General features: G+C 44.1%; 3 protein-coding genes across 3 annotated transcripts; all 3 read right to left on the bottom strand.

Annotated features, from left to right (window-relative positions):
- Positions 1-3,032: 3,032 nt before the first annotated feature.
- Positions 3,033-11,736, bottom strand: comp (cartilage oligomeric matrix protein). The gene is made up of 19 exons (XM_076040677.1): positions 11,566-11,736; positions 9,931-10,004; positions 9,779-9,830; positions 9,553-9,701; positions 9,268-9,405; positions 8,688-8,765; positions 8,189-8,341; positions 7,835-7,939; positions 7,494-7,601; positions 7,253-7,412; positions 6,742-6,860; positions 6,613-6,665; positions 6,308-6,501; positions 6,057-6,235; positions 5,916-5,964; positions 5,417-5,613; positions 4,302-4,474; positions 3,723-3,862; positions 3,033-3,517 (listed from the first exon to the last, which is right to left on the bottom strand). The coding sequence occupies exons 1-19, from the start codon at positions 11,645-11,647 to the stop codon at positions 3,459-3,461; spliced, it is 2,262 nt and encodes a 753-aa protein (XP_075896792.1). The 5' UTR covers positions 11,648-11,736; the 3' UTR covers positions 3,033-3,458.
- A 1,754-nt stretch (positions 11,737-13,490) lies between these two features.
- tmem38a (transmembrane protein 38A) lies at positions 13,491-19,497 on the bottom strand. The gene is made up of 6 exons (XM_076040676.1): positions 19,176-19,497; positions 16,695-16,851; positions 15,919-16,103; positions 15,372-15,459; positions 14,971-15,088; positions 13,491-14,168 (listed from the first exon to the last, which is right to left on the bottom strand). The coding sequence occupies exons 1-6, from the start codon at positions 19,297-19,299 to the stop codon at positions 13,968-13,970; spliced, it is 873 nt and encodes a 290-aa protein (XP_075896791.1). The 5' UTR covers positions 19,300-19,497; the 3' UTR covers positions 13,491-13,967.
- Positions 19,498-20,381: 884 nt separating this feature from the next.
- On the bottom strand, positions 20,382-27,557 carry cth (cystathionase (cystathionine gamma-lyase)). Its single transcript, XM_076040624.1, has 12 exons — positions 27,328-27,557; positions 25,649-25,730; positions 25,444-25,539; positions 25,239-25,348; positions 24,565-24,699; positions 24,416-24,473; positions 23,909-23,986; positions 23,366-23,518; positions 22,464-22,585; positions 22,274-22,326; positions 21,901-22,039; positions 20,382-21,315 (listed from the first exon to the last, which is right to left on the bottom strand). The coding sequence occupies exons 1-12, from the start codon at positions 27,511-27,513 to the stop codon at positions 21,298-21,300; spliced, it is 1,230 nt and encodes a 409-aa protein (XP_075896739.1). The 5' UTR covers positions 27,514-27,557; the 3' UTR covers positions 20,382-21,297.
- Position 27,558: the final 1 nt, after the last annotated feature.

Raw genomic sequence — 27,558 nt, 5'->3', positions numbered from 1 at the left:
CCCCCACAGAACTGAACTCTTGCGTCTTGTCTCTATGAAAGAGGATTAGGGCCACAAGAAAAGAAAAAAAAAATTACAGGAAGGAGATTTTTATTTGAGTTTTCATTTCGAGTTTTAAGTTGAAATTTCGTGAAAAAGGTTGAAGGAGAAAAATTTTATGATTAAAGTCGAAAGTTAAGTAAAGTTGATATTGATAAAATTGGAAATTGGCGAGGAGAATGGATGGATGGTGGATTAACCCAGCTACCCACACACAAATAAAGTGCCGAAAACAAATATATCCCACATGGTCCCATAGTAATCAAGAAACTGGCGAAAATGGAAGTAGTCTACTAGACTTGCATGCAGAGCCTTTCGACTTAATTCTGATCTAATTTGACTGACTTCACGTTGACCTTAATTGCAAAACTTCTATTTTATTCACAAAATTTCATTCCTTTTTTACGTCAACTCTAAATTTCAACTTTAATCGCGAAATTTCAACTTCATTCTCAAATTGGAAACTTGAAAAAAAAAAAAAAAAAAGAAAAGAAAAAAAAAATCTATTTTAATTGTTTTATTTTCTTGTGGCCCGAATCCTCTTCCGTGTGTCTCGGTGCCACAGTTGCTCTGGGGAGGAAAGAAAAAAAACTTTTCCAAGAATCCCCCCCCCCCCCCCCCCAAAAAAAAAATCAAACAGACGACTGAAACATTTTCATTGTAGTTGCTTCGAGCAGCCAGTAGTTTGAAACCACTGCGAAGGACGCTTGAAGTTGTATTTTTTTTTTTCCTTTTAAGTCAATGAAACAAACAAAAAACAAAAAAAAAACAAATCTGCCCTTGCATCACTTCCTGTCCGTCGTCACGCTGAAGACTTCACGCTGGCCTTGTACATACGCGCTCTATAGCTGCATGACTTAAAAAAAAAAAAAACACAAACCGCGACGGTCACAACTGCGACGCGAAGGCCTTTTTACCGCCCTGCGGGTTTTGACTCGTGTAACATAACAAGTATCGCAAAAGCCTAAAGGCTAAAAGGGAGGATGCATGCTGGGTTAGCTCGCGTTCCTGTCCAGTGACTGTGACCTTTGACCTCTATACATACATATATATATATATATATATATATATATATTACTGCTCGGCCAACGATAAGAGAATGTATTTCCCTCCCGTACAGCGGACCCTCGGAGATACTCGCCTCGTCGCTCTCTCCTCCTCCTCCTCCTCCTCCTCCTCAGACTGTTTGCTCGCTCCTCCCTTGCGCTCTCTTCCCCAACCCCGCCCCCCTCACCTTCACTGTAGCATCTCACAACGCGTGCAACTGTTTGAAAGTTGATTGTCGCATGGAAAAAAGGGTCCCCGTCGATCCAAACTCCCACCCACACGTCCCCGTCTGCACAAACTGCAGGTTTTTCTTATTCGGAATAGCAGCTGGTTTTATTTATTTATTTATTTTTTTTGATTGACATCTGGAGTGTTTCTTGTAGTTTTTTTTTACCTTTGTTTGTCTTTTTTTATGCGTCACGCGGCATGACACGATCGGCACGGAGCTGATTCTTGAGGCTGTTTGTCGTCGCCTCGTGTCAGGACTGAGAAATCGTCGCTCTTCTTTCATCCGTTGCTAAAATCAACGTGTTTTGTTTCCGTTTCGTTCAACATTTCGTCGTCTGGTTGCTTCGCACTTTATTTGAGACTTCCTGGAAAAAACTGAACTGTTTTGCCAGATGTGAACGCTGACTGTTGCTCTCCTGATGTAAAGCCCTGGGATAGTTTCACCTGCCTGAGAAGATGACTTCTATGTTTTCCTTTGCCGTGTTTCTGCTGTTTCTTCTTTTATTTTTAAATTATTAATCCGTCAAGAATTTAGGGGATGCAAAACCAGAAAGGGCTTTTTCCAGTGCAGCTTGTGTTCTCGTTTTGTGGGAAGGAACGGCACTCCGAATGTATTGTCAGTCATTCTCTCCCCTCGTGTTAGTGTGGTATTGAGCTTGACACCTGGTCCTTGCAGTTACTCAAGATTTGGCCTTAGAAGGGCACGTATTACACTACTGAGACAAACACGAAGGAAGTAACTCTAACTGTTTGACACACGTTTTGGACATTAGGAATGTGATTCCAACATAAAAATTGAAACTCTCTCTTGACAGACGAGCTTCTAGGACACACAAATGTGTGACAGTGATAATGGATGCATTTTCATTTGTCCCATATTTATCTGCAATGTAACCCATAATCATGGACAAAGGTTGAAGTTGAAGAAAGGCAGCTAACGCACCTTCCGTTCGAGTTAGGATATCAAAAAGTCAACCTGTCCCAAAGCCTAATCTAGCTATTGTGTTTTTATTGTCAGAATCACGGCTAGTCGTGCTTACGAGATGCTTGGGTTTTGAGGCCACAGGCTCAATCTTATCCAAAAATCTGAAGAAACAGGCAGGTGAAGTTCACACAGGAGTCTGGGACATTAAGGGATGAAAGGGAGGAGATGCTGCTCTGACTTTCAAAGCTCCCTGGGTGTTTTGGGTGTGAATAAAGTCTCCCTTTAATAACACTAGGTTTTCTAATGATTATAACTCTCTGGAAAAGAAGGAAAAAAAAAACCAACACAGTTTAAGTTCCACTTAAAGCTTATGGTGAGAATAGCATTATATCACTGTTGTCCTGTAAGTTGTAGTTTAAAGGTCTGTAGCTATTTATTTGTTGCCATGTGATGCTCCTTATGTGACCATTCGTTTATAAGATGAAACAAAAATGTCAATTAAATTGAATGTGGAAGACAGAGTTCTCTCTGCTCATAGTCTTGATTTGCAGAAAACGCTGATTGAAAACCTCTCCGATGTCATTTTACAACATGGCAGCGTGTTGCCGTGTACGTGCATGGTGTTTCAACCCTGTTGTATATTGTCTTTGCTATTGTTTCAATTTTGTAACATGTATTTCCAAATGCAAAGTTTAAAAGATTATTTTGGATATGTGCATGCCTGTGATATGTTCAGAATGTTGATTTCCACTAAAAGCTGTCGAGTTTGAAAAAGAAGAGAAAGTCACGTCTGTTACTTAAAACAAAATGTTGGACCTTTTATTTCACATGTAGATATTGTAGGATGTTGTCATGGATGCATATCGTTCACAGAGCTCTACTATTGACTTAAAATCAGCACTACATCTATTCCAGTGATTATTTTTGTCATGAATCCAGCGTGCTTGTTAGAATATTCACACAGAAAATGTACTTAAATTCATTAGCAACTTTTCTTTCTTAAACATTGTAAATATTGTCATTAACAATTGTAGACACCAGTGTTATTATATTTTTAAAGAAGCAAGCAAAATCTGGTTTTATAGTCTGAACAAATTTTAAACACATGGGTGGTCCTTTTTGTTTTGCAAAGTATTCAATTTTTCCTGCCACCAATTGTGTATTCTGGAAAATGTTTCCAATATTGCTGGACTTTTTTTTTTTTTTTTTTTTTGTACCGTCAGGCTACCAGCTGGACCTGCTGGGCTCTGTAGGTGCCAAAGTCTTCAGGAAGAGTGTCTGGAGAAAAAAGGGCACAGGAATGGAAATAATCATTTCAGTTAATAAAGCAAAACAAAATAAAATAAAATAGTGGCACAGAACAAGAATGCTCCTTTTAGCTCTTACAGCGCTTGTAATTATTATTTTACTAAGAGGGAACCTGTGTTGAAGACGTGTTTAAGTCAAAACGACTTAAACCCAATCAAAAATTCAAAAAACTCACCATTGCAGCGGTACCGCAAGTTGGCCCAGATGATGTTTTCCTGAGAGAAGCAGAAGACTCCAAGTCGACCTCCTCTCATCGTGGTATCTATGATGACACCCGTGTCCGCCACCATCTGAGGACCCTCGTAGAATCGAACTCTGAAGGAGAGCAGAGAGCAAGAAATGGTTGAGGACAGTACATAGAATATACATGGATTTAAAGAGTCGCACTGTACAGTCTATTAAATACCCTGAAACTCAGGACATACTTTGCACACAGACTGTATGGTTTGGCACATGACCTGTTTTTATCCAGAGGAAAGAGTTTATGACTACTGAAGCTCACCACACGAAAAAAAAAAATCTTTTATAGTCATACTAGACATTTGGGTGTAGACAGGGAGGAGGTTAGCTTTTGGTAACTTTGGCTAAAAATTGTTTTTTAAGCCAAAGTTCAGACATAGTGTATTAACAACAGTATCCTCTGGGTCCCCCTGGGACTTCTGGGCTCAACAAAATTAAACGCCCCCCCCTTTCCCTCTAAAAACAGCCCAGGATTTAGACCCTGAGTTTTAGAGTCCTGGGAGTTAGTCGGTACCTGATGTAGCCATCAGCAGGCCTGTGTTGGAGGAACCAGCGGTAAGAGGTCTTGTCCTTCCATCCCACGTTGCGAGCGTCCTTCCACAAGAGTTTGACCTGGTCACTAGTGTCGCCGGTGTGCCACAAGGCGTTCCTCAGGTTTTCACCTGGACCAGTGTTGGACTTGACAGCCTTTGTCAAAACAGCCAAAAGGACAACAGTGCCTTGACTAAACGTTTCTTCATTTAGCTCACCAAATCATTGCTGGGGGAAAACGTACACGGCGCTATGCAAATTGGATCTTCATCGGTCAACCAAGCAAAGACATCTACCAGTGAGGCACAAAACAACTAAAGGAAAAAGTCAGCAGGATTTTCTTCAACTGTAACACACTTGTACATTTCAAACCCAGCTACACTCTCAGACAGGACTTCATCCCAGGGACAGAACTCCAAGATCAGCAATGCTACGTATGTAGCACAGTGCAGTGCCAAGTGTTGTCACCTACGCGTGGGAGAAACCAAACAGGAACTTCACAATTGCATGGCACAGCGCAGGAAAACAAACTCTTTGGGACAGGACTTGACTGCATCCAAAGGGTAAAGGTCACTCCTTGATAATCTTGAGGATGGTTTTAGAGAGGTGTGTAAGGAGCCATCTATGTCCTCTCGCAACAATTTCTAAAGTATTTCAATGGGACCACCTTGCTGAGGACTGAAGAAAAAAAAAAACAACCTCTCAAGTCAAGTACAAAAAAATCTGTTCAGCACCTCGGACAGTGAAAGTGACAATCAGTGTAATGTCTAAGTGGTTTCAGCACATCTGTGCTCATGAGGCAGGTCTGCACACCTGGACTTCAGACCTTCAGCCTTGACAGCATCACACATGGTTCCACCTCGCTTTCCCAGTTTAGTAATATGACTTTACTGGCAATAAAGCCATTTTTTGGATGACATGGTGGTACAGTGGTTGGAAAATGGCCATTTACAATGTCAATGTTGCACCACTACACACCCAAACCATTTTTAGATCTGAAGTAGCCTATTGGATTAAAGGTGAAATGTCCTTGAGCAATTAAAACAGAAGTCTAATCACCTACAACTCAGCACTTAAAGACTTGACAGATTAGACCACCTTGAGTTGGATTCCCGGTTCTGCCACGGCTCTGAACGGGTTTGCCTGCCAGTAGATCTGTTCCACCTGCTTCCACATCACTGCGTAGAAGCTGGAGCTGTCCTGGTATCCAAAGATAAATCCAGCATAGTCGTCGTCTGTTACTGTGTTCACGTGGAACGTGCCTTCAAAGTCCACTCCGCTGAAAGCCGTATACCCTGGCGAACACAGCATTTGTTTGTTTTTTATTGTTTAGAATTTTAGTTTTGGTTATTACACAGAAACCTCAGGTTGGAAAAGAGTCAGGAGAGTTAGGCTGTTTAAAACATTATCTCCTTTGAAAAAATGTTGAAATTACTACTTACTACAATACATTTAGGGATTAGTGCAGCATATTAATGGACGACAACACAGGAAATGAATACATTCATAAATCTTCCCATATGATTTGCAGGGTAAATAAATATACCATTAAACATCTACTGTATGGTCACCAAATATTAAACAGCGTCACTCTTACCAACCGCCAACCCAGGATCACTGTTCATAGTCTGGACAATCTCTTTTCCCTTGATAAAGAAGATAAAAAAAAAATCAAAAAAGTTTTAAATTAACAAGATGGTCAACACTTTAGACACAGAGACAAAACAAATCGCCCCACCTGGTTCAGCACCACCCAGTTGGGATCAATCTGGGCATCTCCCTCCGGATCTAAAACCACAGTCTGGTACTCCCTGAAGTCGGTGAGCGTGACTTCGGCGTTTTCTGGACAAACATCGATGGTGTCGACAATGGTGTCGTTGTCGAAGTCCTTCTCACAGACATTCCCCACTCCGTCACCTTAAGAATAATAATAAGAAATCCACTGTCATCACAGCCACTAAATCATAGAAAATTAAGAAGAACACCCACCATTGGAGTCCTCCTGCAGAGGGTTGGGGATCAGACGGCAGTTATCAGGACCAGGAGGCAGCAGGTCCGGGATGCCGTCGTTGTCATCATCATCATCGCACTCATCACCTTTGCCATCCTTATCAGTGTCCAACTGGGAACTATTGATCACAGCTGGACAGTTGTCCCGTGAGTCCTGGTGACCATCACCATCACTGGACAAGAGAGACAGTCACTGGTGCAAACATCAGTCCATACAAAGTACAATCATCTTACACCACTATGAAGACAAAAGGGTGCGCTGAGGTCTCCATTGAAGTTTGTACCTGTCTTTGTTGGTGTCGCAAGGGTCCCCAATCAAGTCATTGTCCATATCAGTCTGAGAAAGATGAGTGTTCACCGTCATAAAACTGACAGATTTTGAAATATGGCTGAACAACAAAACAGTGGCTGACCTGCTCGGGGTTTGGAATGTAAGGACAGCTGTCACAGGCGTCTCCGACACCGTCACCATCGCGATCTATCTGGTCCGCATTGGGAACTCTCTTGCAGTTGTCCTTGGGATTGAGTATTCCTAAAGCATATGCATGCGTCAGTGGATAATGCCTCTTCTGAATATTATCTAGAAAGTTAATTTTTTATCATTCTTTCCTCAGGCATTGCATGTGGAGAACTGCGCCACAGCCACTCTGTTACGAAGTGTTGTGCAAAAGAAGACAGATACAATATAGAAGGTACTTCTACATTCCGACTGCCTGTCGAAAAAGATCGTACCACCCATGACCCAATTTGTATCTTGACTACACTGCCGATCACTCATGTTTATGTTTCATACACAATTCTCAGGTATAAATGTTCCCCCACTCATTCAGATTGGGCTCTGGTCCCATTGGGCATTTCATTGATGCCCCCAAGATGGCCGCCGTAGTGGCAAGACTCGCCTACAAGGACCAAGTTAATACCAACCATCCCCATCAATGTCTTCATCACACTCATCTCCAAACTTGTCCACGTCCGTGTCTTTCTGGTCGTTGTTTTTGACGCCCCGGCAGTTGTCGCAAGCGTCGCCAAAGTCGTCCTCATCGATGTTCCTCTGGTCCACGTTGGGCACCAGCACGCAGTTGTCCTGTTGTATATTGATTTCAGTGTAAAGCGCTACACAAGCCAAGGAAATGTGCGTGTGTGTGGCAATGTGTTTTGCACAAACCTGCATGTTGAGGATTCCGTCTCCATCTGCGTCGTCATCACAGGCATCACCGATTCCATCGCCATCGGCATCTTCTTGGCCAGAGTTCGGCACGGTGAGACAGTTATCCTGGGGAGTAAAACACAAACAGAATTGTGATCCTATGAGTTCCGAACACACCGTCACCAAGGATTGGTGTCTACTATTCACTTGTAGTGTGCTGTGAAACAAGAACTGCTCCGGGAAGTAAACTGTGACTGGGGCACTGCATTCAGATGGCTAAGTCAATTCTAGGATTATGTGTAGCAAATGTTGTCGTGTGTCGTGTCAAGAGCTTTATAATGAGGAGAATCAGGACTTACCTTGTTGCAGTTCTTCTCGGGACACTCCAGTTTGTCATCGGGGAAACCATCAATGTCAATGTCTGGCCCACAGAGGTAGCCGTTGCCAGCCCACCCAACTCCACACTGCCAGGATGTGGAGACGTACATGTGTTCTACATACATATTCAAAGGCCGTGTTGTATGTCAGTGAGATAAGCAAAGAAGAGTTGGTGCAGGGTTAGGATAACCCCGAGCTCAAGTGGTGTGATGAACTACATTTTCTAAACTGCACACAACACAAAGCTGGAATAGCTGCTTTAGGAACCTAGCCAAACGGTCCACAGCTGCACTGGTAACTAATACATTTTTGCTCTCTGGGGGAATTTTGGTCACCTGACACTCTATTTTGCCCTCTCGGTGGACGATGCACTCTGCGCTGGCATGGCAGGGGTTGGGCTGACCGTTCCCACAGGCTCTCTCCGGCTTGCAGCCACGCCGCTGATCCCCAACGTAGCCCGTCTTGCAGGGACCGCATCTGAAGGAGCCCTGGCGTCACAGTAGGACCAAGGACAACACATCATGGTTTTCACACTGGCAATGCTCCAAACAGTTGCCACAAAAGTGGCAGTGATTTTTGTTGTTTTGTTGACTCCATCCATCATTAGATCTTGTTGTACCAAAGTTTTAGTTCCTTATATCTAACAGTAACGAAAATCTCTTATTGCCCCTATAACTTTTAAACTTCCACAGCCCCCAGGGTGTGTATATCACAAGGCTTAAGGTAAAATCCATAAAGTGACGGCGTTTTTGTGGGAGACAATTTCCTGTCTGAGCATGACTTACGTTATTCATGGGTCTCTTTTTTTTTAGTTAGAAAAGTCTTTATACTCACAGGGGTGTTCATGCAGACAGAGTTGGCCACGCAGCCGCCGTTGTTGATGCCCTCGCATTCATCAATATCTTTGCACACCTTGACAGAAGAGACAAAAGATAGGATCAATTTTCCAAATAATCTTTATAAAGTTATTCATTCTTGAGTTCTTTTAAGGATGCTTTATTTAAAAAAAAAAAAAAAAAGAAGCTTTAACTCATTTTAATTCAATAGAATTCCCTTCATCACGCCTACTACCTACACCAAAGACATGCAAGGGCCCAGTGCATAATGGAATTTAAAGCGATAAATGTGGATCTGCTCAGGTTCCTCGATTTTCTTTTGTTTTGTTTTGTTTTTTGGGACGTTCCATCATTTAAAAAGATGTGAAATTAACTGGGACATCATAAAACAGGAATTAACACCATCTTTGTTTGCAATGAGCACTAATAAGGTAAGACAGACCTACATTCATAACACTGAGAAACTGTCGTAGACTGGCCTTTAAATGTAAGTTCACATAAAAAGTAACAGTACATGTAAAGGAAAGACAGAAATGGAAAGTAACGGAGGCAGTCGCAGTGTGTTCACTGGGACTGACCTGCTTGTTGGCAGTAGCGTAGGCGATGCCAATGCCCTGGACTTGAGGTCCACTGAACCCGGCAGGACAGGACCCGCAGCGGAAGCCCGGGGAAGTGTTGACGCAGCGTACACCCATGTGGCACGGCTTCACAGAGCACTGTGCACAGAAAAGAATAGTCAGACTTGATGGAGATGGTCGGTGGTCATCTAAATGAAATGTTATTGCCGCAGTTTGTACGCTATATATTTTTGCACGGGAACTACTCTTCTTCTTTTGTCGTCAATACTCTTTGTCTTTGTTCACCTCGTCCACATCCGTGCAGTGGCTACCGTTGCCCTGCATGCCCTCAGGACACGGACCACACTGCACTCCCTGAGGCGTCTCCAAACACTCCACCCCCGGGTGGCAGGGGTTGGGCACGCAGGAGGGGCGGAGCTCGATCCCCCCCATACCTGAAGACAGAGGGAATCAACCCGTCAACTTTCTCCAGGCGGGGTGAGTGTCCATCTGCCACGGCCGTCACACTCACCACAGGCTTCACACTCCATCACGGTGTTCTTCAAGAACTCGATCTCCTTTATCTGCAAAACACCATCGGTCGAAAGACAACTCACTTCACTCTTGCGCTTTTAAAAGTAGATTCATCTTCTCTCGATGACGGCCACCAAAAATGATGCTCACCTGCTGTTTTAGCAGCTCCTTGATGTCTGCCAGGGCCAGGTTTGTCATTTTAATCTGATTGATAATTTCTCCATCTGCCAAGAGAAAAGATGTGTTGAAGTCTTCAAACATCTCCACTGGTTTACAGAAGCACAGCGTGTCACAAAAAATACATTTACACATTCCATTAGAAGACGCTTTTATCTCATCAGAAGCTTTCATGAGAATATGTGTGTGTGTGTGTGTGTGTGTGCGCGCGCGCATGTGCCTGCATGCGAGCATGAGTGCGGTGTGTATTTGTGTTGTTGTTGCTCCATGTACGCGAGTCATTTTTTCCAACGTCTTTTCCCCTCGTTGACTCGCGTTGGCTTTACATTTCTGCCAAAGACAATCTCAGAACCCAGCACACACAGTAACTGGGCCTGACCTCGCTTCGCTTACAACCACGATCCACAGCCCCGTCCAATGGCTGGGCTTCCTCAGCCACCGCAGCAGGACTCCCTCAGATACCCCCCCACCCCCGCTTTAGAGATGTTGCTATTGCAGGAGCAGAAGTAATTTTCCAGATATGGAATGGTGGATTCCATGGAAGATGCTTTATAAGAAAAGAAAAAAAGAAGAAAAAAAAAGCCCACAGGAACTCCACTCTGTGGGTGGTGTCATCATACATTGTAACTTCCTTTAACGGAGCACTGCGTAACTTCTGAGATGCCAGAACCAGCCTTCTGTTTTGGGGTTCAGTTCACAAACAAACATTCAACTCTTAAACGTGTCAGCGATGGAAAAATAAAACACTAAACTGACCCACATAGAGAAAAAATAGCTGAAGAGTATGAAATCAGAAGTGAGCAGGACCTCGGTAGGTTGGGGCAGGTTGCATGTAGAAATGAAAATCTTTGCACGTGACTTTGGCAAAACTGTTGATCTGACACTTTCCAATTGCGTCGCTTTCGCAAAGCTTGCTACCCTGGTGGTTCCCAGGTGTGTTGCTCCGAGTGAGTGACCCCAAGAGGCCCAGTGGCCCTCTTCACCACCTCCCGTTGCACCCTGCAGAGCTGCAGGAGGGCAGAACTCTCCAGAGCAGGAAGCGCAGCAAACGTGGTGTTCTCATTAGCAGCCTCTCTGTTTACCGAGGAGATTCCACCGCACAATGAAGAGATGCTGGAAATAAATCAGCCACGCGGCCGTTGGAGGGCAAATTGTTGAACTGTTTGTGTTTTTTTGGTTTTGTTCTGAGGTTTTTTTTGGTCGGGGGAGCCACCATAAGAAAGCGAGTGATTCTTCTTTTTTCGGGGGACTGAGCCCCATGGATAATTTATCTTTATAATCTTTATAAAAACCAAAACAATGCAGTTGTATAAGGTATTAATCAAGAATACTCAAAATTGATAACCATTTATTAACAGTCCTTGATTTTAAGATGTTTGAGAACAAGGCATTTTGCTTCTTTGATAGTTTTTTTGCACAGGTCACTGTGATTATATCAAAGTAAATTAACCAACTCATTTTGGTATTTTTTTTTTCTTTTCATTGGCAATCCTCGTGCAAATATTTTTCATTTTCATTTCATTTTCTTCGGATCATTCTTTTTTTTAAGTCACAAAACAAAACCTAAGGCATCTGGCGGTGAAGAAATGAACTGATGATTTTTCTCACCTCTCTGTCCAGCTGCAACATGTCCTCTGTAGAGCACACAGGTCAGCACCACAAGCCACAGCATGGCTGAATTTGACTGCATTTGAATTCGCTGCTCCGGTGACTTTGTCTCCTGCCTGTCCTCTGCTTGCGACTCAAACCCCAGCAGCACTCCTGCAACCGTCCTGCTTCCAGGGCTCTTTTATCCCACCCGCAACACCCCACCCCCCCCAACCCCCCGCTTTTTGTTTGTGGACCTCTAAAATCCCCCTCCCCAACTGAAGCTCCTGTGCCTTATATTCGCACAGGCTCGGTGTCCGTGGCCACAGGGTCCATTTGGAAACACAAAATGCCCCTGATTCATTCACCAGACTCTGGGTAGCTTTTCTTGTTGTTTATATATTTAGATGATTCTAGTGAGCAGTGAGGACGGTGCCACTTGTTTTCCTTGCAACTTCATATAACTTTTACCAAATAATTGTGTTCATTGATATTTAACTCGAAACAACATTGCTTTAAATCGTGTTTCTGTTGGTTGAATGAAAAAAAAGTCAGTGTTACAACTTCATCGTGACTCTCTTCAGACACATCTGTTGCCAGACTGAGGCGCACAAGAGCATAAAAAAAATGCAATCGTTGCTTTACAACACAAGCACATTTTTGGATTCACCTTCTTAGATCACTACATTTCAGTCTCTGTGTGCGTGCGTGTGATGAGATGAGCAGATGTTTGTTGCATTCCTGACAGGTTCTGAGGTCTCCGATCCACATCACTTTGATATGTCTCGCCGCTTCCTGCCCGCTCGCTGCCTTGCCCAAAGGAGCGTGGAAGTCTCACAGCGGGCCTCGTCTGGAAAAATAAACACAGTCTCCTCTCTGTTGTGCTGGTTTCACTCAAAAAGAAAATTCTCCACATTGAAATAATTGAGGGGACATTATTGTAAATGATCTCAAAACTAAGGAGCTCTTATAAAAATATTGCACAAATTATCTCCCTTCAATTAAAATTGTATCCATCTGTTACGCAGCTGTACAAAATACAGTCACTTAATAACATTTTTTTTTTTTTTTTATAATTTTAAAATATAATAATGTTCCCTTTGTTCCTAAATATGTCCTCATACAACATTCAGCCATTTTTTTTTTTATAGTATTACTGCTGTGATATGAGTTAAATATCACTTTAAAGTTTAAAACTAATCTCAACAAAGCGGATCACTATACTGTTGGGCCGCACACGGATGAGGCTGAAGAGGCCTTTGAGCTCCAGCAGTGACACAAAAACCTCGGCAGTCCTCTCTGCTGCTCTGAAGAATGTTGAGGTGAAAGGTCGGCTGTAACAACCTCCTGCAAAGTTCATCAGCGATACTTTATTGCCTGTACAACAAGGGGAAGTCAGGATGAGACCTCAGGCTGACCCAGGGAGCACTTCTGGAACCTCCGAAACAGCCACTCACTTACATCACAGACGGTCAGAGAAGACTGCAGTGAAGCAAAGGCCTCACCTGCCTAGGAACCTCCCCAAAGTGGAGACCACCCTTCACTTCTTTTTCTGAAACACAGTTTGCTTTTGTTTAGTTCCCTTCCTGGGATTTTTTTTTTTTTATAAAGAAATATTTCTGCAGCAAGGCTGCTTAGCAGAAACGTGTAGAAATGAAAGCTCTGACGTATACAGCATACTGTATGTCCCCTAAACTTAAAATCGATGTATGTTCTATTGTTCTGTGTTTCATTATTGTTTATTTGATTCATTAAAGAAAACAATGACTTGAAACAGATGCCGTTTTCTCCCCAGGAATTTCTTGTGGCGTCACAGGATCAATGGATATACCGATGGATGGATGGTGCTTTACGGCAGTGAGTATGTTCAAACATGCAACCTAAACTGTATAACTCATTTATTTGCACCTCCATGAACAGCAACTCAAAAGAAAGCACAGCAAACACAATGTTTCTCCTGCTTTTATTTAAAGTCGTCAACTTTGTTTCCTTCTCACTGTAAAAAGCAGAGAGGTTGTCTTGTCTAATACTTTATTTCTTCTGGTTCTTTCTTAACATAAATAAGGTTTTGTTGACTGAAAAAAAAAAAAACCCTCTGACATCCGATAGCACGACAAGAGATGACCTGTGTGGATTTTACTGTGTCGTCGCACAGTGTTGAACACAGACGCCCACGAGCGAAAAACAAATAGTTGAATTTCCAGGTTGGGTTGATAAAATATTTGCTATGTTTGTTTGTTTTTTTTGGTCTGTATACACACAGAGTCCTTATTGTCCTGTGGAAAAATACAGAAAGCACCTCTGATAGAAAGGGTTTCTTTTGATAACAACGTGAAAAAGCCCTCTTTCCCTGGAACAGGAATGAGGGAAACCCCGTCATGGTGGAGAGTCGGACGCCGATTTGCTGGAGCCGAGTGACGGCACTACTCAGCTTTCTTCACCTTCCTCCTGCGAGCGCCTTCGCCCAGCTCCTCCTTGGTTTTGACAGGCGTAGCTGGGACGGCGGGAGGGTGGTGGTGGTCTTCCTCCGATCCAGCGAGGGCGGAGCCAAAAAGCACGTAGCAGACCCAGGATTCGATGAGGGCGAAGGGCGAGCCGTGGGAGTGTCTGGCTGTCATCACAACCTGAGCGGAGGAAGAGGAGGAGTCGTCAAATGTGTTCCCTCGAGGCGGTAAGTGGGATTTTGGCAACTTTGAAACAGTACAAATGATAATAGCTGGAAAGATTGTTTGAAATGCAACCTCTTTCATTCAACACAAATAGCCTTTTTCCTGGGAATACATTATGACTCGAGCATTGAGGTCCAGTGTGTAAGATTTGGCCCAAAACCCTAACCCATAAATACATAAACAAAAGCGCACACTCACAGTACAATAAAAGTCATTTGATTTTCCTCCCCTTACAACGGTTATTATAAGTATGTAAGAACATACATAGAGCAAGTCCAGTTAGCTGCCATCTTGCACCGTCATATTTCTAAAGAAGCAGGTGTGGACAATCCAGCCCACTTGACAGCTCGTTTCGTATCTAAGGTGAAAAGTTGCATCCTTAAAATAAACCAACGAAGAAGAGGGTGGACGAGGTATCCAGGTTTGGGTGCACAGGCCACCGTAGTTCACAGGAACGCTCAGGAGAGGGAAACTATTAAGTGAGAGTATTAAGTGAAAGGGCGGCGCAATCTAAAATGCAACCACTTGATGTCGCTGATTCTTCTCAATAAATCTCCAAATATTACACACTTAAGGCTCAACGCGTTTTGCCAATGATACTAGTTAGGGTTCCGTGAACTCCCCGTCAGTCAAATCACTGCTCTCGTTCCTGGCTCACTCAACTCAGTGAGCCCTCTGCAGGCGGTTTCTTGTCAGTGACGTAATTCTGATCGCTGTAAAAGTGACGGTGATTTAATGCAACCCGTGTGTGTCGCACCTTGCTGGTGGCCATGAAGAGAGTGAAGGCGAGGATGAGGGTGCTCTTGGCCACGGGCAGCCACTGGGCCTCCTGCAGAGTGAAGAGGATGGCGCCGTACAGGCTGGCTTTGGTAGGGCTGCAGGAGGCAGAGAACACGCAACACGTGACTCACAAGGGGGATGGAATGATCAGATAAGAGATTCAAATCGGACACAACCGGTGAATTCATGAAGTACTTAGTGTTTCAAGGAAATGTCATGTTCATATAAATGCCAAACGTCATGTCGTGGTGTTCTGGGTCCAGACTGTGAAGCGAGGGGCTATTTTGTCTGTTAACTGTGGGTGCGATCCACCTCCAGGCCCCTCAGGCTGAACAGAGGAGAACGCTTCAACATCAGCGGCGTTGCGCTAAGACTTACAAAGACATGTTGAGGATCTCGTTGGTGTCGGGCCTCCAGATGCCCCGCAGCAGCTGCTCAAAGTTGGACATAAGAGCTACTCCAGATCCTGGGAAGATATAAATAGACAGCGGAAGAAGAGAGAGAAAAAAAAAAAATGAGGACAAAAAATCTCTGTCCACTGAATTCAGCTGTTGGCTCGGTCCCAGCACTGCTGCCTGCACGGCCGCCCTGCTGCACAGTTGTTCTTCTGTCAGCGTAAAATCATCCCGCAGTGGTGGACGTTGCAAGTTAAAAGCTATAAACTATAACGGTTTTGATGTCCAGGAAGAGCTTCTTTTTTTCTTTTTTTCTTTTTTTTCTTTTTTTTACTTTTTCGAAACTACTTTACACCCTTGACCTGTGTTGAGTTCCGTCAAACGCACACACTGCAACGCCAGGTCTAGTTTCGCCTCACTTCAGCGACTTGAAGCGAGCAGGTGATGAGATCAGCTGTGGCAGTGTCTCATGACAAACGCTGAGTCGGGACGCCGGACCTCGCTGGACGCCTCCACAACCCTCTGCGCACCTTTGACGTATCCCATGATGATCATGATGAAGAAGCCGTGGTGGTAGGCGTGGTGAGCGTGGTGAACGCCGGCAGCGATCTTGCGCGTGCGGACCACCTCCTTCAGGGCGACCAGCACCAGCTTGACCGGCAGGAAGGCCACACACTTGTAGAAGAGGTTGAGGGGGCAGTAAAAGATCAGGTACCTGTGAAGGGAAGCGCAAAACATTAGGATTTCTAGACTTTCACTCTTGTTTCTCTATTATTTTTGCCTGCGAGAAACAATTATGAATGACACTGAAATCCATGTCGATCCTACTGAAGTGCACCATGTGTACCCTTAGTAGTGTTTCTTAACATTTTAAAAAACTTTACTTATCACTTATCACTTATTCAAGGCTGCCATATTGATTTGGCCGCATGGACAACAATTGTTGTTGTTGTCGTTTTTATTCAACGTATGCTTTTTTTTTAAAGAGCCCTTTTTATGTTTTTTGCACTGTCTAGTGGTAAGAAAGGGTACTCGAAGCACAGTTTAATGACATTTTTTTCCCCTTCCTTTCATGTCTGTAACAAAGCAAAAAGAAAATATCTTTAAGAAACTGAAGTCAGTACGACAGTACTGTACACTACACTGCTGCATAATGATATCTTTGGCATATAATCTGGCTAGCTATTGACGTGGAACTGACGTGAACCCTCGTACACCTTTGAAAGTTTCACTACTTTAATGAAAAGGTACATGCATCTACGGCGGCAGACGTAGTGTTCACGTCTCATCCCATCTCTTCTCTCACCATACAGCTGAGGCCAGCAGGATGTGGCTGTTGTGTTGGAAATAGTCGATGGGGCAGCCTCCCAGCATGACGTCTGCCAAGATGTAGCTCCCAAAGCAGTAGAGCATGGCGCAGAGCCACGAGGCCACGGGGCTGCGGCGAGAGACCTCCACAGAGCCTACGAGGCACAGTGGGGGAGGAGCCAGGGGAGGAGCCACGGGGAGTGCAGAATGGAAATCATCGTCACAACACACATTGATGGTGAGCGTCTATGAAACTGAACGGAAGCCATTCATTCAGCAAAGCCACTGAATCACCGTTCATCAATAGCCGAGACATTCAGAGGGAATCAGAGGGCTGTGTGGTGGGAAAACTACTGCTGATTTTACGCCACTTCCTCTGATTTCAGCACGTGTTTCATAACTGTTGACACATCAAACCCTCTAGTGCAGGGGTGGGCAAACTCTTTTGACTGTTGGGCCACGATGGGTTCTAAAATTTTACCGGCGCAGGACTAGATGGATGGAGTGTACATAGGAGGAAAACAATATGTCATGGGATACGTAGAAAACGTGTGTTTTAACGTCAACTGAAAATGAACAAAAGCGTTACAACGCAACCAGTGTCTTTGAAGCCCCGCGGTATTTAGCTCTTTATTAAAAATGACTCTTAAAACACTGAAAAAAATGGATGGAATACAGCTATTTCATGACTTACTTCCTATTAATATCATTTCTTTAAGTTTCGGTGGGCCAGATTTAAAAGCTTAACGGGCCGCATATGGCCCCCGGGCCGTAGTTTGCCCATTTGTTTTGAATCGCTTAAAGCAAGCTAAAGGTTCATATGCATAAACCCTGTGTGTTCAGACACCGTGTAACAGTCAGTGGCGACTCTCCGCAGCCTTTATCAGTGGGACCCTTGTGCTGTGCCTGTGTCCACGCCCGGCCCACTCTGTCGCCCCACACCCTGATAGGACATCCTTTTTATCGCGAGTCTTAGCAGCAGACCGTTTATCATGCTCCCAATTAAGCCTTGGAGTTATTCAGAAGCTGCAACAAATTAATCATGAATCAAGTCATTTTTTTGTGTTTAGTCTCGCTTAGTTTTGTTCTGATCGTCTCGCGTCTCTGGGTTTGTTTGTTTTTGTTGTTGTTGTTGTTGGGTTTTTTTTACCCCACCAGTCATCCTCAGACCCATGTCTTCCTCTTCAATCCATTTCAAGTAGCCTGACTCATGTCTTTTCTTACACACTCCCCTGACTTTGCTTTTGTTGGAAGCTTGTTCAAAGGGCCTCAGGGCGTAAGGTTAAAGTTGAGATTCGTTCATTCATTTACATTCAATGTAAAAAAAAAGCACAACTCTTTGACCGTTGTAAAATTTCACGGAGCGGAGATTGAAGCGCTTCCAACTCCTGCGATGAGACGTGCTTGCGTTGAACAGAGAGACAGCTGGGTGGGTGGGTGGGTGAGTGAGGGCAACCCGATCCACAGAAATGCGCCGCTATAAATATGTTCTCCTCCTGCCTTGCAACTGTCAGGTCCGCCTTAACCTTTGACCCCTGCACTTGTCCACCGCCACCACCGCCGCCGACTGCCTGGAATCATTCATGCGCTCAGCGATCGTGCACTGTAGACCCAACCTCACAATGGAAACATGTGGCCTGGGGGCTTCAGCTTACAGTCATAGTCTGGGCTGTGACAAAATAAATCTCATTTTAAACTTTGTAAAGATCCCGCCCATAAAGAGACTTCAACTGACATAGGCACAGTGAAACACAGGACCATATTGTTGAGTAAAAAAAACAAAAAAACCCAACAAAAAACCTTAGACTAAATTTATGCTAAACTTTTGTTGTAAATAAATGACTTGTGCAGCAAAGGACCCTCACAGACCTTCATACACCTTCTATTTCTGGGTCCTCTATTTATTGCCCGAGGGGCTGGTATGCACAGACCTTCTCTCAGGTTTCACCCTCGTCCGTTCCCTACAACTCAATGGAGTTGAAATCCCGGAAAAATATTGCAAACGTTTGTAAAACTGAGAGGATTAATCCGCTCTGAATGAGGTCAGGCTTTAACGTTCCCCAGCAGCAGCCGAGCAGCTCTTGCTGGATTTTATGTAACAGGTCAGGTTTTTGCTTTATATGGAGAGGGAGTAAAACTCTGAGAAAGCCCTCGTGGCGATTTTTTTTTTTTTTTTTTATAACGAATGCAAATCTAGCAAACAAAAACCTGTCTCAGTTCAAATATGCAAAATTCATTTTTAAATAAACATTTTTATTTATTTTTATTTATTTATTTTATTCAAATGTTTCTACTGATATAAATAAAACGGGTTTAGTCATTAGCAAGTCAAGGTGTGGACCTGTCACCCATAACAAATATTTGCTTTAATGACAAAAACTCCCAAAGTGGGAAAGCACTCGGCTCAAACTTCAAGCCAGGCACAAGGGTTGTTATAGTTAGCTTGTGCGTCGTTGTGTTGTTGTTGTTTTTTTCTCACCTGGCTCATACTTCAGGTAGAGGATGGACACGATGTAATAGGCGAGATCAAACACAGGAAACATTCCCATCTTGGAGAAGATCTGGGCGAATTCGCCCAGATTCAGGACCGCCAGTACATCCATGTCTTCTGCCGGCTGACCGGTGGCTTTTTCTCAACCGACAAAGTCCGAGTCTGAATCAGAAAGACCCCCCTCGCCCCCCAGTGGCCCGGTCCGCCGACTCTCCACCCGACAGCCCCCCGGTCTCGTCAGTGAAAGCCTTGACACTCAAGCCCTCCTATTAATACCACTCATCTCCACAGCCTCAGCAGCGGCGTCTTCACCACGAGCACCAGCACCAGCACCAGCATCATCATCATCATCTTCATCATCATCCTCACAGCCGTTCGCGCTCAACGCCAGTTGTTCCGCTTTTCACGCGACAGGTTTTACGTGTCAGCTGCAGGGAAGCAGGGGGGGGGGAACAGAAAGCTCGTTTGACTCACTTGCTCGCCGTCCGAAGGCACAAAATCTGGATGCGTTTTTTTTTTTTTTTTTTACCTTGTGATGACGGTCGGACAGCCGGGACCGCATCCTGCGCCACAGATCCCTCACGTCCGGGTACAATCCCGAAGAATTGAGCTACCGCGTTTGGTTGGATCCCTTCAGTTGATGCACAATGAGCCTCAAGGCGAAGGCTGGCTTTGACGTTTCCTGCGATATTCCGGCGTCATTAACTTCCCGTCCACGTCCGATCGAGGTTTAACGTTCCTGCGTCGCTTGTTATTCGACAGGGAAATAGTGGGTGCAGTACATGTACGCGCCGCTAGAGGGCAGCCTCAGCTCATCGAAAATAAAAACCCGGATGGAAAGAGGCGGAAAAATGAAAAAAAAAAAAAAAAACAAACAAACAAAAAAAACCCGACTGATTTTAAACATCTCGTCGAAGAGTTATGCCATTTATTTGCTCGCTGTGCACTTGCACGCAGTGTCAAATAGTGGCCGCCTGTAGATCAACAGGATTTAGTTCAATTAAGTATACTAATCTTAGTTATATTAGCATTTGTTAATCACCATTGTGACTAAATGTTGAATCTATTTTTTTTATATCATTCTGGTTTATGATAACTATTCTTGTTTTGCTGATCAAAACATTGTAATAGTTTGTTTTTATTTAAAGCCCAGTATGAGGACTATTGAATATTGAGATGAATTTGCATAGAATGCAACTGTTGATAGGTTTTTATTTTTGAAAAAGTAACTAAAAAGTAATGATTACTTTAATGTGCCATTAATAGGAATTTGTCTTTACACTGGGAAATAGACGGTCTTGCCCTGCTTCTACAGTAGACCAGACAACAGTTCTCTGTCAAGGGCTTTGTGGTTTTTGTCTTGACATCACAGCTGGTATAAGACTAGATGTGAGATGAAGCGGGACATCAAAAAATACAATCTTTCCTTGCTTTTTGCCATCCCACCATTAGATGTTACTACGCTTACACAAAGGTCCTTTATTCACTCTTTCCTGAGTTGTAGCTTCATGCTGGAAGTAAAAAAAAAAAAAAAAACAATACAATACAAGGTCTAGACAAAAAAAGTGGAATTTGTTTTATTGTCCATCTGTAACCACAGGCCTACTTTGCTTTTTGACAGGTTTGATTTATTTATTTATTTTGACAGCAGAAGGAAGCACTTGTCGAGTTAAATGTTTTCATCAGAGGGATTTTCCAGTCATATTTGCCACTTTGAATTAATCAAATCAAAGAAAAATTTTCAATTTCATTCTGAAGTATAAATCTCATATTCGTGCATCAGAACTCCAAGACCATGTTTTGCAACAAGATTACCTGTAAAGATTACGTCCATGTGTTTTCCCTTGACTTAAACAAGTTCAGAAAGCGTTTAAAAATGCTTTCTGAACAGAAATTAATTAAAACAAATGCACATACTGTAGATACGTAAAACAAAGAAAACCCTGCAAAAGATCAATGTGTCGTTTTTCCCTGATAGCTGAATCTCTGCTGTGTGCACGTTGCACGAAGGCCCCATGTGCTGATCAGCAGACGAGGTTCCAGGTTCTCTCGTCTTTCTCCTGGTCTCAACCGATTCGACTTCAGCCGAAAACACATCCCAGGATAAGTTTCACTTGATCTTCGGATGCTGTGAAAACAGGACAAACAAGGAAATGTTAAAATAAGACATCAAGGCACCTTCAGTCCAAATTCAGAAAACTATAGAACACAAACACGATCATGTGACCAGGATGCTGATTTTGGAAAATGAAATTCAATGAAACACTTTGAAGTTAAAAGTAAGTAGCCGACTATACACCAACCGTAACCTGCGGACACTTGAAGGAACAATTAACTGACATGCGGTCCAATTAAAAGCTTCATCGGCTTTTCCTTCCCCATTTAATTTCCATCTGTTACAAATGGGCAGCAGAGGGATTTAGATGCATTATCTGAACTCTGGGAAGAGGCCGTGGTGAGCGGGTAGGTTGGCATTGGGGACAGAAGAGTTTGAAGGTGCTGTAATATTCCCATAGAGCTCCCTAACTCAATGTTTTCTATCACTGATGGTGACGCTAAAGATGTTTTCCATTCACTTTATTGACAATGACGGACGATCATTGGTCATTGGTCAAATTAGGTATTGGTAGTGTCTCTGCAAAGTGTCAGGACGGTAAACAGTTTTATCGGCAACAGTGTCAGAAAATTAGAAAATAACTAATCAGTGATTCACCGCAGCATTCAGCGCTTGGTACAGGTCTTCAATGATGTCTGCCTCATCCTCAAGGCCCACAGACAGTCTGATCAGAGTGTCGCTGATTCCCAGGACCTTCCTTTCCTTCTCCGGCACGGACGCATGAGTCATGATTGCCCTAAATATGAAAGAACACGGCAGATCTTATGCAACACAATCTTCTACATAAGCGTCAATATGATACAGAATTTAGAACTCTACTGCCCCCTTGTGGCCGTTTCAGCTAGATGTAGTTTTAGTAGTTACTGAGGTAAAAAAAAAAAAGTAAAAGTATGAGTTTTGTAGTTTTATCGGTTAAAAATTCAAAATGACATTTTCTGCAACGTGTTGTGCTGGCTGTCACAATACTTACGGGTGCTCTGCTAAACTTTCATAGCCGCCGAGGCTCTCAGCAACTGCGAAAAGCTACAGGGAGACACATCACAAGTCAGACACAGTGGAGCGTGCATGTCGACAATGTGGGCACGTCAAAAACAAGTCGACAACCCACGCCCACATGTTTTTGATGTGCGCAGATCTTTTAAAATGCGCCACGTGCATACTTTGAGATTACTGAGGAAGGCGGAGGCGTGCTCCAGGTTGCCCTTGATGTAGAAGGTGATCATTCCTGGACACCCGGTGCACTGTCTCTTCATGAGCTCGTGCTGGGGGTGAGAGGGCAGGCCTGTGCGGAGAAGGAAAACAAGGGCGTTGGCACGCAGGGACGCCAGGCTAACATTTTTAGTTCTCTGCGTTAGAAATCACTGCACGTAGAGAGTTAATCATATAGTTAGAAAAATCACTGAGCCAATGTTACTTTGTAATAATGTGAAGGGAAAAAAAAGAGAGAGAAAAACTTTTGAATTGGTGTAGTATGGGAACCAAACAGTGTGGAACGTGGAGCTAACCACTACAAAGATTCAAGGTGCAGCTTTAAAAATCCACATCAGTATTTTCATAAACAAAATAAATAAGTCTAATGCTACATACTCCTATAGTGCACTGCACAGAATTAGATTGTTCGTTTGACATCAAGTGAGGGCAAGTGAGACGTGCATGAACCACGTGAAGCCACCTCTATCATGGCTAACGTTAAGATTCGCCTCATTCGTTGAGCTAGCCTTGCTAATAGACATGTTTCGACTTGAACGACAGTGTCAACAACATTAACACAGAAACGGGAAGTGAAAAGAACATGTGCACCCGTCAACCGTTAACTCCTTACGCGTATGGCGATTGCAAACGTGTAGCGATAAACAATGAAAAAAAAAAAAAAAAAAAAAAACATATCGGGAGAGTGATCGTTCATTTGTTACAGGCCACTAATAACAAAGAAGGTGTGCCGGGTTCACACTGCTGTAAAGGCCGTGGCGTTTTCTGGCCCCTTTACCTGGCTGCACCTTGTGTGATTGTGTCATTATTTTTGTGCGGGCGGAATAATGACAGACATCAGTTGTACAGTCACCTGGGAAAATGACACGCTCCACTCTGGGATCCGCCTCCAGATACTTGGCAGCAGCCATGGCATTTTTGAAATGTTGCTCCATCCGCAGGTGCAACGTCTTCAGTCCGCGGTTGCACAGGTAGCAGTCAAAGGGAGATGGCACGCCGCCGAGTGCTGAGTGAAGAGACGCTCGTATGAGTTCGGGGGCAGGGAGGGAAGAAAAGAAGAAAAAGAGCACAACAAAAGGGACACAATAGATTTCACAACACAATGAAATTAACACCTGCTAATGAGGTTTAAACTGGTCCTGAACTTTGACCCCAGGAGCCCATTTTGGTCAGTTGTGTGCGTGAATGTGGGTCACGTTGAAAAAAAACAGCAGTTTAACAAACAGGGGCCTGACAGAAGAGGTTGAAACTACTGCTTGACAGGATGAATTGGCCTTTATTTATTTATTTATTTATTTTTTCATTCTGACTGAGCTGCCACCTCTATGTCAACCATTATGTTTTCTTATTTGCTTAGCAAGCACAGCTTTGGGGATTTCTTGTACTCCTCGCTCACCGTTTTGAAGAAACCTCAGCCTGTCGTGCAGATCGTCCCGATTCACGGAGATCAGTCCCATGACGACGTCGCTGTGACCTGCCACATTTAAATGACAGCAGTGGAGTTTTAGATGTTTAAATAAATCAAATTGTGAACGTTAAAAACACCATTTCCAGTTTTAGAACCCTCAAAACCCTAAAGGAATTAAAAAATAAAATAAAAAAAATCTTGCGTTGGGAATAAAAATTTAAATGTGGTCATTTTAATGTGCGATCTTATGACAAAGATGAAAGGAGGGACATCCGACAGCTAGATCTCATTCATGTTTGAAGCCTCATCAGAGTCTCGCCGCAACAAAAGTTGCAGATTAGCATTTTGATATTGGTGATAAAATCATACTTCTGTAGGTTGAACTCAAAAGACACGGTCCTGTACGTTCCTCCCCCTCCTGTGGAACTCTGATGAAATGTAACCATGTGAAGTGGGATAAAAAAACAACAACAAAAAAAAACACGCACAACATACCGTTCATGTATTTGGTGGCAGAATACATGCATACATCCGCTCCTAAAGCCAGAGGGCGCTGAGTTACAAAAGAGAAAAAAAAAAGTGTTCAGGAAAAGCAAGTGGGTTCCAGGTCACGGGCGGGAAGCGCACGCTAGGACAATTCTTACCTGGAAGTATGCCGACATGAAGGTGTTGTCGACGACCACCACGATGTTTTTGTCGTGATCGTGGCAAATGTCCGAGCAGGCCTTGATGTCCACGACCTTCATGGTGGGATTCGTGGGAGTCTCGATCCACACCAGCTGCACAGGCGGACACCAGCGTCACGTTAGCGTAGCATTGGGGGAGGTGGGTGGGGGACAAGTTCCCAGCCAACAGCTGGTCTACATACTAACTATCCATCTCATGTGACACCCAGACTTTGGCGTCTTCCTATTACTTGTTTAAGCTCGGGGCAAAATGCATTGGAAGACTTGCAAGATTTTTTTTTTTTTTACCTTTCCTTTTTTTTACCTACTTTTGTGGAAATCATTTTGCTGAGCTGAACTCGACCATTTAAATCTGCTGGGAAAAGTCTTGTGACTTTTTAAAAATAGCCTTTTTCTTCTCCCTCCTTCGTCAGACCACCACGGTTATGAGCCATTCATTCGCTGCGAAAGAACGGGCAAACATCTGCAACCGTTTGCCCGCTGCCTTCATTGCGTAATCCCGTGGCAACGACCATTTGGCCTCGTTTAACCCAGTCACCTCTCTGCTCGGGCTGAGCCAACAGCAGGCGTAGAGAGGAAACTGCCAAGTCGATTGGCAGGTGCCAATTGTTGCTTAACCTCGCTCGACTCACCTTGGTGTTGGGCTTCAGGGCGGACTTCAACTTCTCCGGCTTTGTGCAGTCGGCGAGAGACACATCCAGGCCGACCTCGGCGGCAATTCTTTGGAAGTAGCGGTTTGTGCCTTGCAATTTGAGAAGAAGCAGGAAAAAAAAAAAAAAAATCAAAGCTTGTGGTTTGAATCTTCTTCATTTACCCAGTCAGAGGGGGCTGCCTCACCTCCGTACACATCGTCCATGCAGACAATCCCGTCACCCGCCTTCAGCATGTGAGTGATGGTCACCGTGGCGGCCAGACCCGACGCCAGGGCGAGACCTGCAGGCGGACGGTCGAGGGCAGAGAGAGAAACGCTGCAGTTGATGCACATCCAGCCTCAGAACAACATTTCCGCTGCAGCTCCCCCCCCCGCCTCGTCCAAACGTACTGTACTTTGCTCCATCCAGAGCAGCGACGGCTTTCTCCAGACAGTTCCTTGTCGGGTTTCCACTGCGGCTGTATTCAAAGCCCTGGAAAATGATAATTAAACAGTAATAAACAGTTCAATCATGATTTGCCCGTTAGCTGCGTGACAGTCCGTCAAGCAAGATACTGATATGACTTTTATGAGTCAGTGTTTGCTGAATCCAAATGCTTGTTTAAGTGGCTAACAGGTGGCCAAACATCTTCTTTATCATTATGTAAAGAAGAGGGACCTGAGGAAACCGGTGAATGAACACGTTTGGCACCAAGACAGTGGGATAAAATGAACTGACGATTGAAATATCTGACTGAATGTTCTTGCTTTACACATGGACATTATTTTATAATGAAACATCTTCTAAACTGAAGTACAAAAAAAAAAAAAAAAAAAAAAAAATACAAGAGCTTTATCGCATTGAGCAACATTGGAGAATGTCTCTGTGTGGCTTGTTGTTCTTCAAGTGGCCTTGAACGGAATGTTTGCACAAGAGCGTCTCTGTGAACCGAACCATGTGCCGTTTGGTGGATGTAAGCAGGCGGTGGTGAAGCCACACATTCACATTTTCATGGCAAAAGTTCAACTTTATGGTGCAACAGCTGCGGGAAGTGTCGTTGAACTTGAATGTTTTCTCCGTCGTCTCGATTTTCACCTTTGGAATTTGGTACTTTAGGAGACTGTGCAATTGTACTGTGCGCCTTAAAATGAAACCTTTTAAGCAAAGGTAAAAAGGTAAAAAGGAAAAAAAAAAAAAGAGCTTTGCTGGTCCCGCCTGGGTGTAAGAGAGAGTAACAGAAAAGGCATAGCAGGGCCAGACTTCTGATCTCTCTCCAACCACTTCATGACAAACCTAGGAACATAATCATTGACTTCTGAGGGACGCTGACGGGCAGATAAGGTAAGGCTGGTAGCAGTGTAACCACAGGGAGCATAATGAGACAGGGGGAGGGGGGTAAGCTGGCTCTTAACACATGTCTGAAGCTGCTGCTTCCTGAGCTGAACTCACAGCTGTAACTTCGAGCAGTCAAACTGGAATTTCCCCTGAGTTTTACGCACACATCTATATAGACGTACATGCAGCGTTTGACGACACCGGCAACACTTCTGTCTACAAGCGTGTGTACACACACACACACACACACACACACACACACACACACACACACACACAAGAAGAAGAAGATGTTTGGTTGGCATCGTGTGTGTTTAGCAGTAACACGGACATTGACATACTGCTCGGGGTGTTTTCTAACAGCACGAGTACAGTTAGTTGCCATCTTTCATATCTGCCCACGGGTTATCACATGTGATTGTGTTATTAACTGTGATACACCCGTTCGCTGTGGCCTTTAGCCTCTGGTGAATGCATGTTGTTGCTTTGTCCTATGTGGCTCCGGAAGCAGACCAATCAAGGACATTATAATAATAATAATAATAATGATAATAATAATAATAATAATAATAATGATAACGATGATGATGATGATGATAATCAACAACGTGCTCATTGAGTTACAATGCCACTGCCTGCTGGTTCGCTTCCCGCACGTGTAAAGCCATCTCGATCCCCCTTAACCCCCCCTCCCCCTCCCCCCTTTACTGCCTTAAACGACCGCGGCTCGGGCTCGGGCTCGGGCTTTACTTACGGCATGCTGTCCCGGGCCGGTCTGCTTGAACGTGGTGGAGAGGGATATCGGCGGCACCACGGCCATGGACTTCCACTGCTCCGGCTCCTGGCCGACGTGGATGGCGTCAGTGGCGAACGACTTGAACGCCGTGCTGAAGCCGTCGAACACGTCGGCCACCCCGTTTTTTGTGTGGTTCCGCTCCATGACACTGCGGGTTTTTTTTTTTTTTGTTTTGTTTTTGTCCCTGCC

This window comes from Nelusetta ayraudi, unplaced genomic scaffold (assembly GCF_046127955.1).
Source record: "Nelusetta ayraudi isolate G7.1 ecotype Tasmania unplaced genomic scaffold, CSIRO-AGI_Nayr_v1 ptg000062l, whole genome shotgun sequence".
NCBI lineage: Eukaryota > Metazoa > Chordata > Actinopteri > Tetraodontiformes > Monacanthidae > Nelusetta > Nelusetta ayraudi.
Note: the sequence above shows the minus strand (reverse complement) of the source record. Positions and strands in the feature narration are given on the sequence as shown.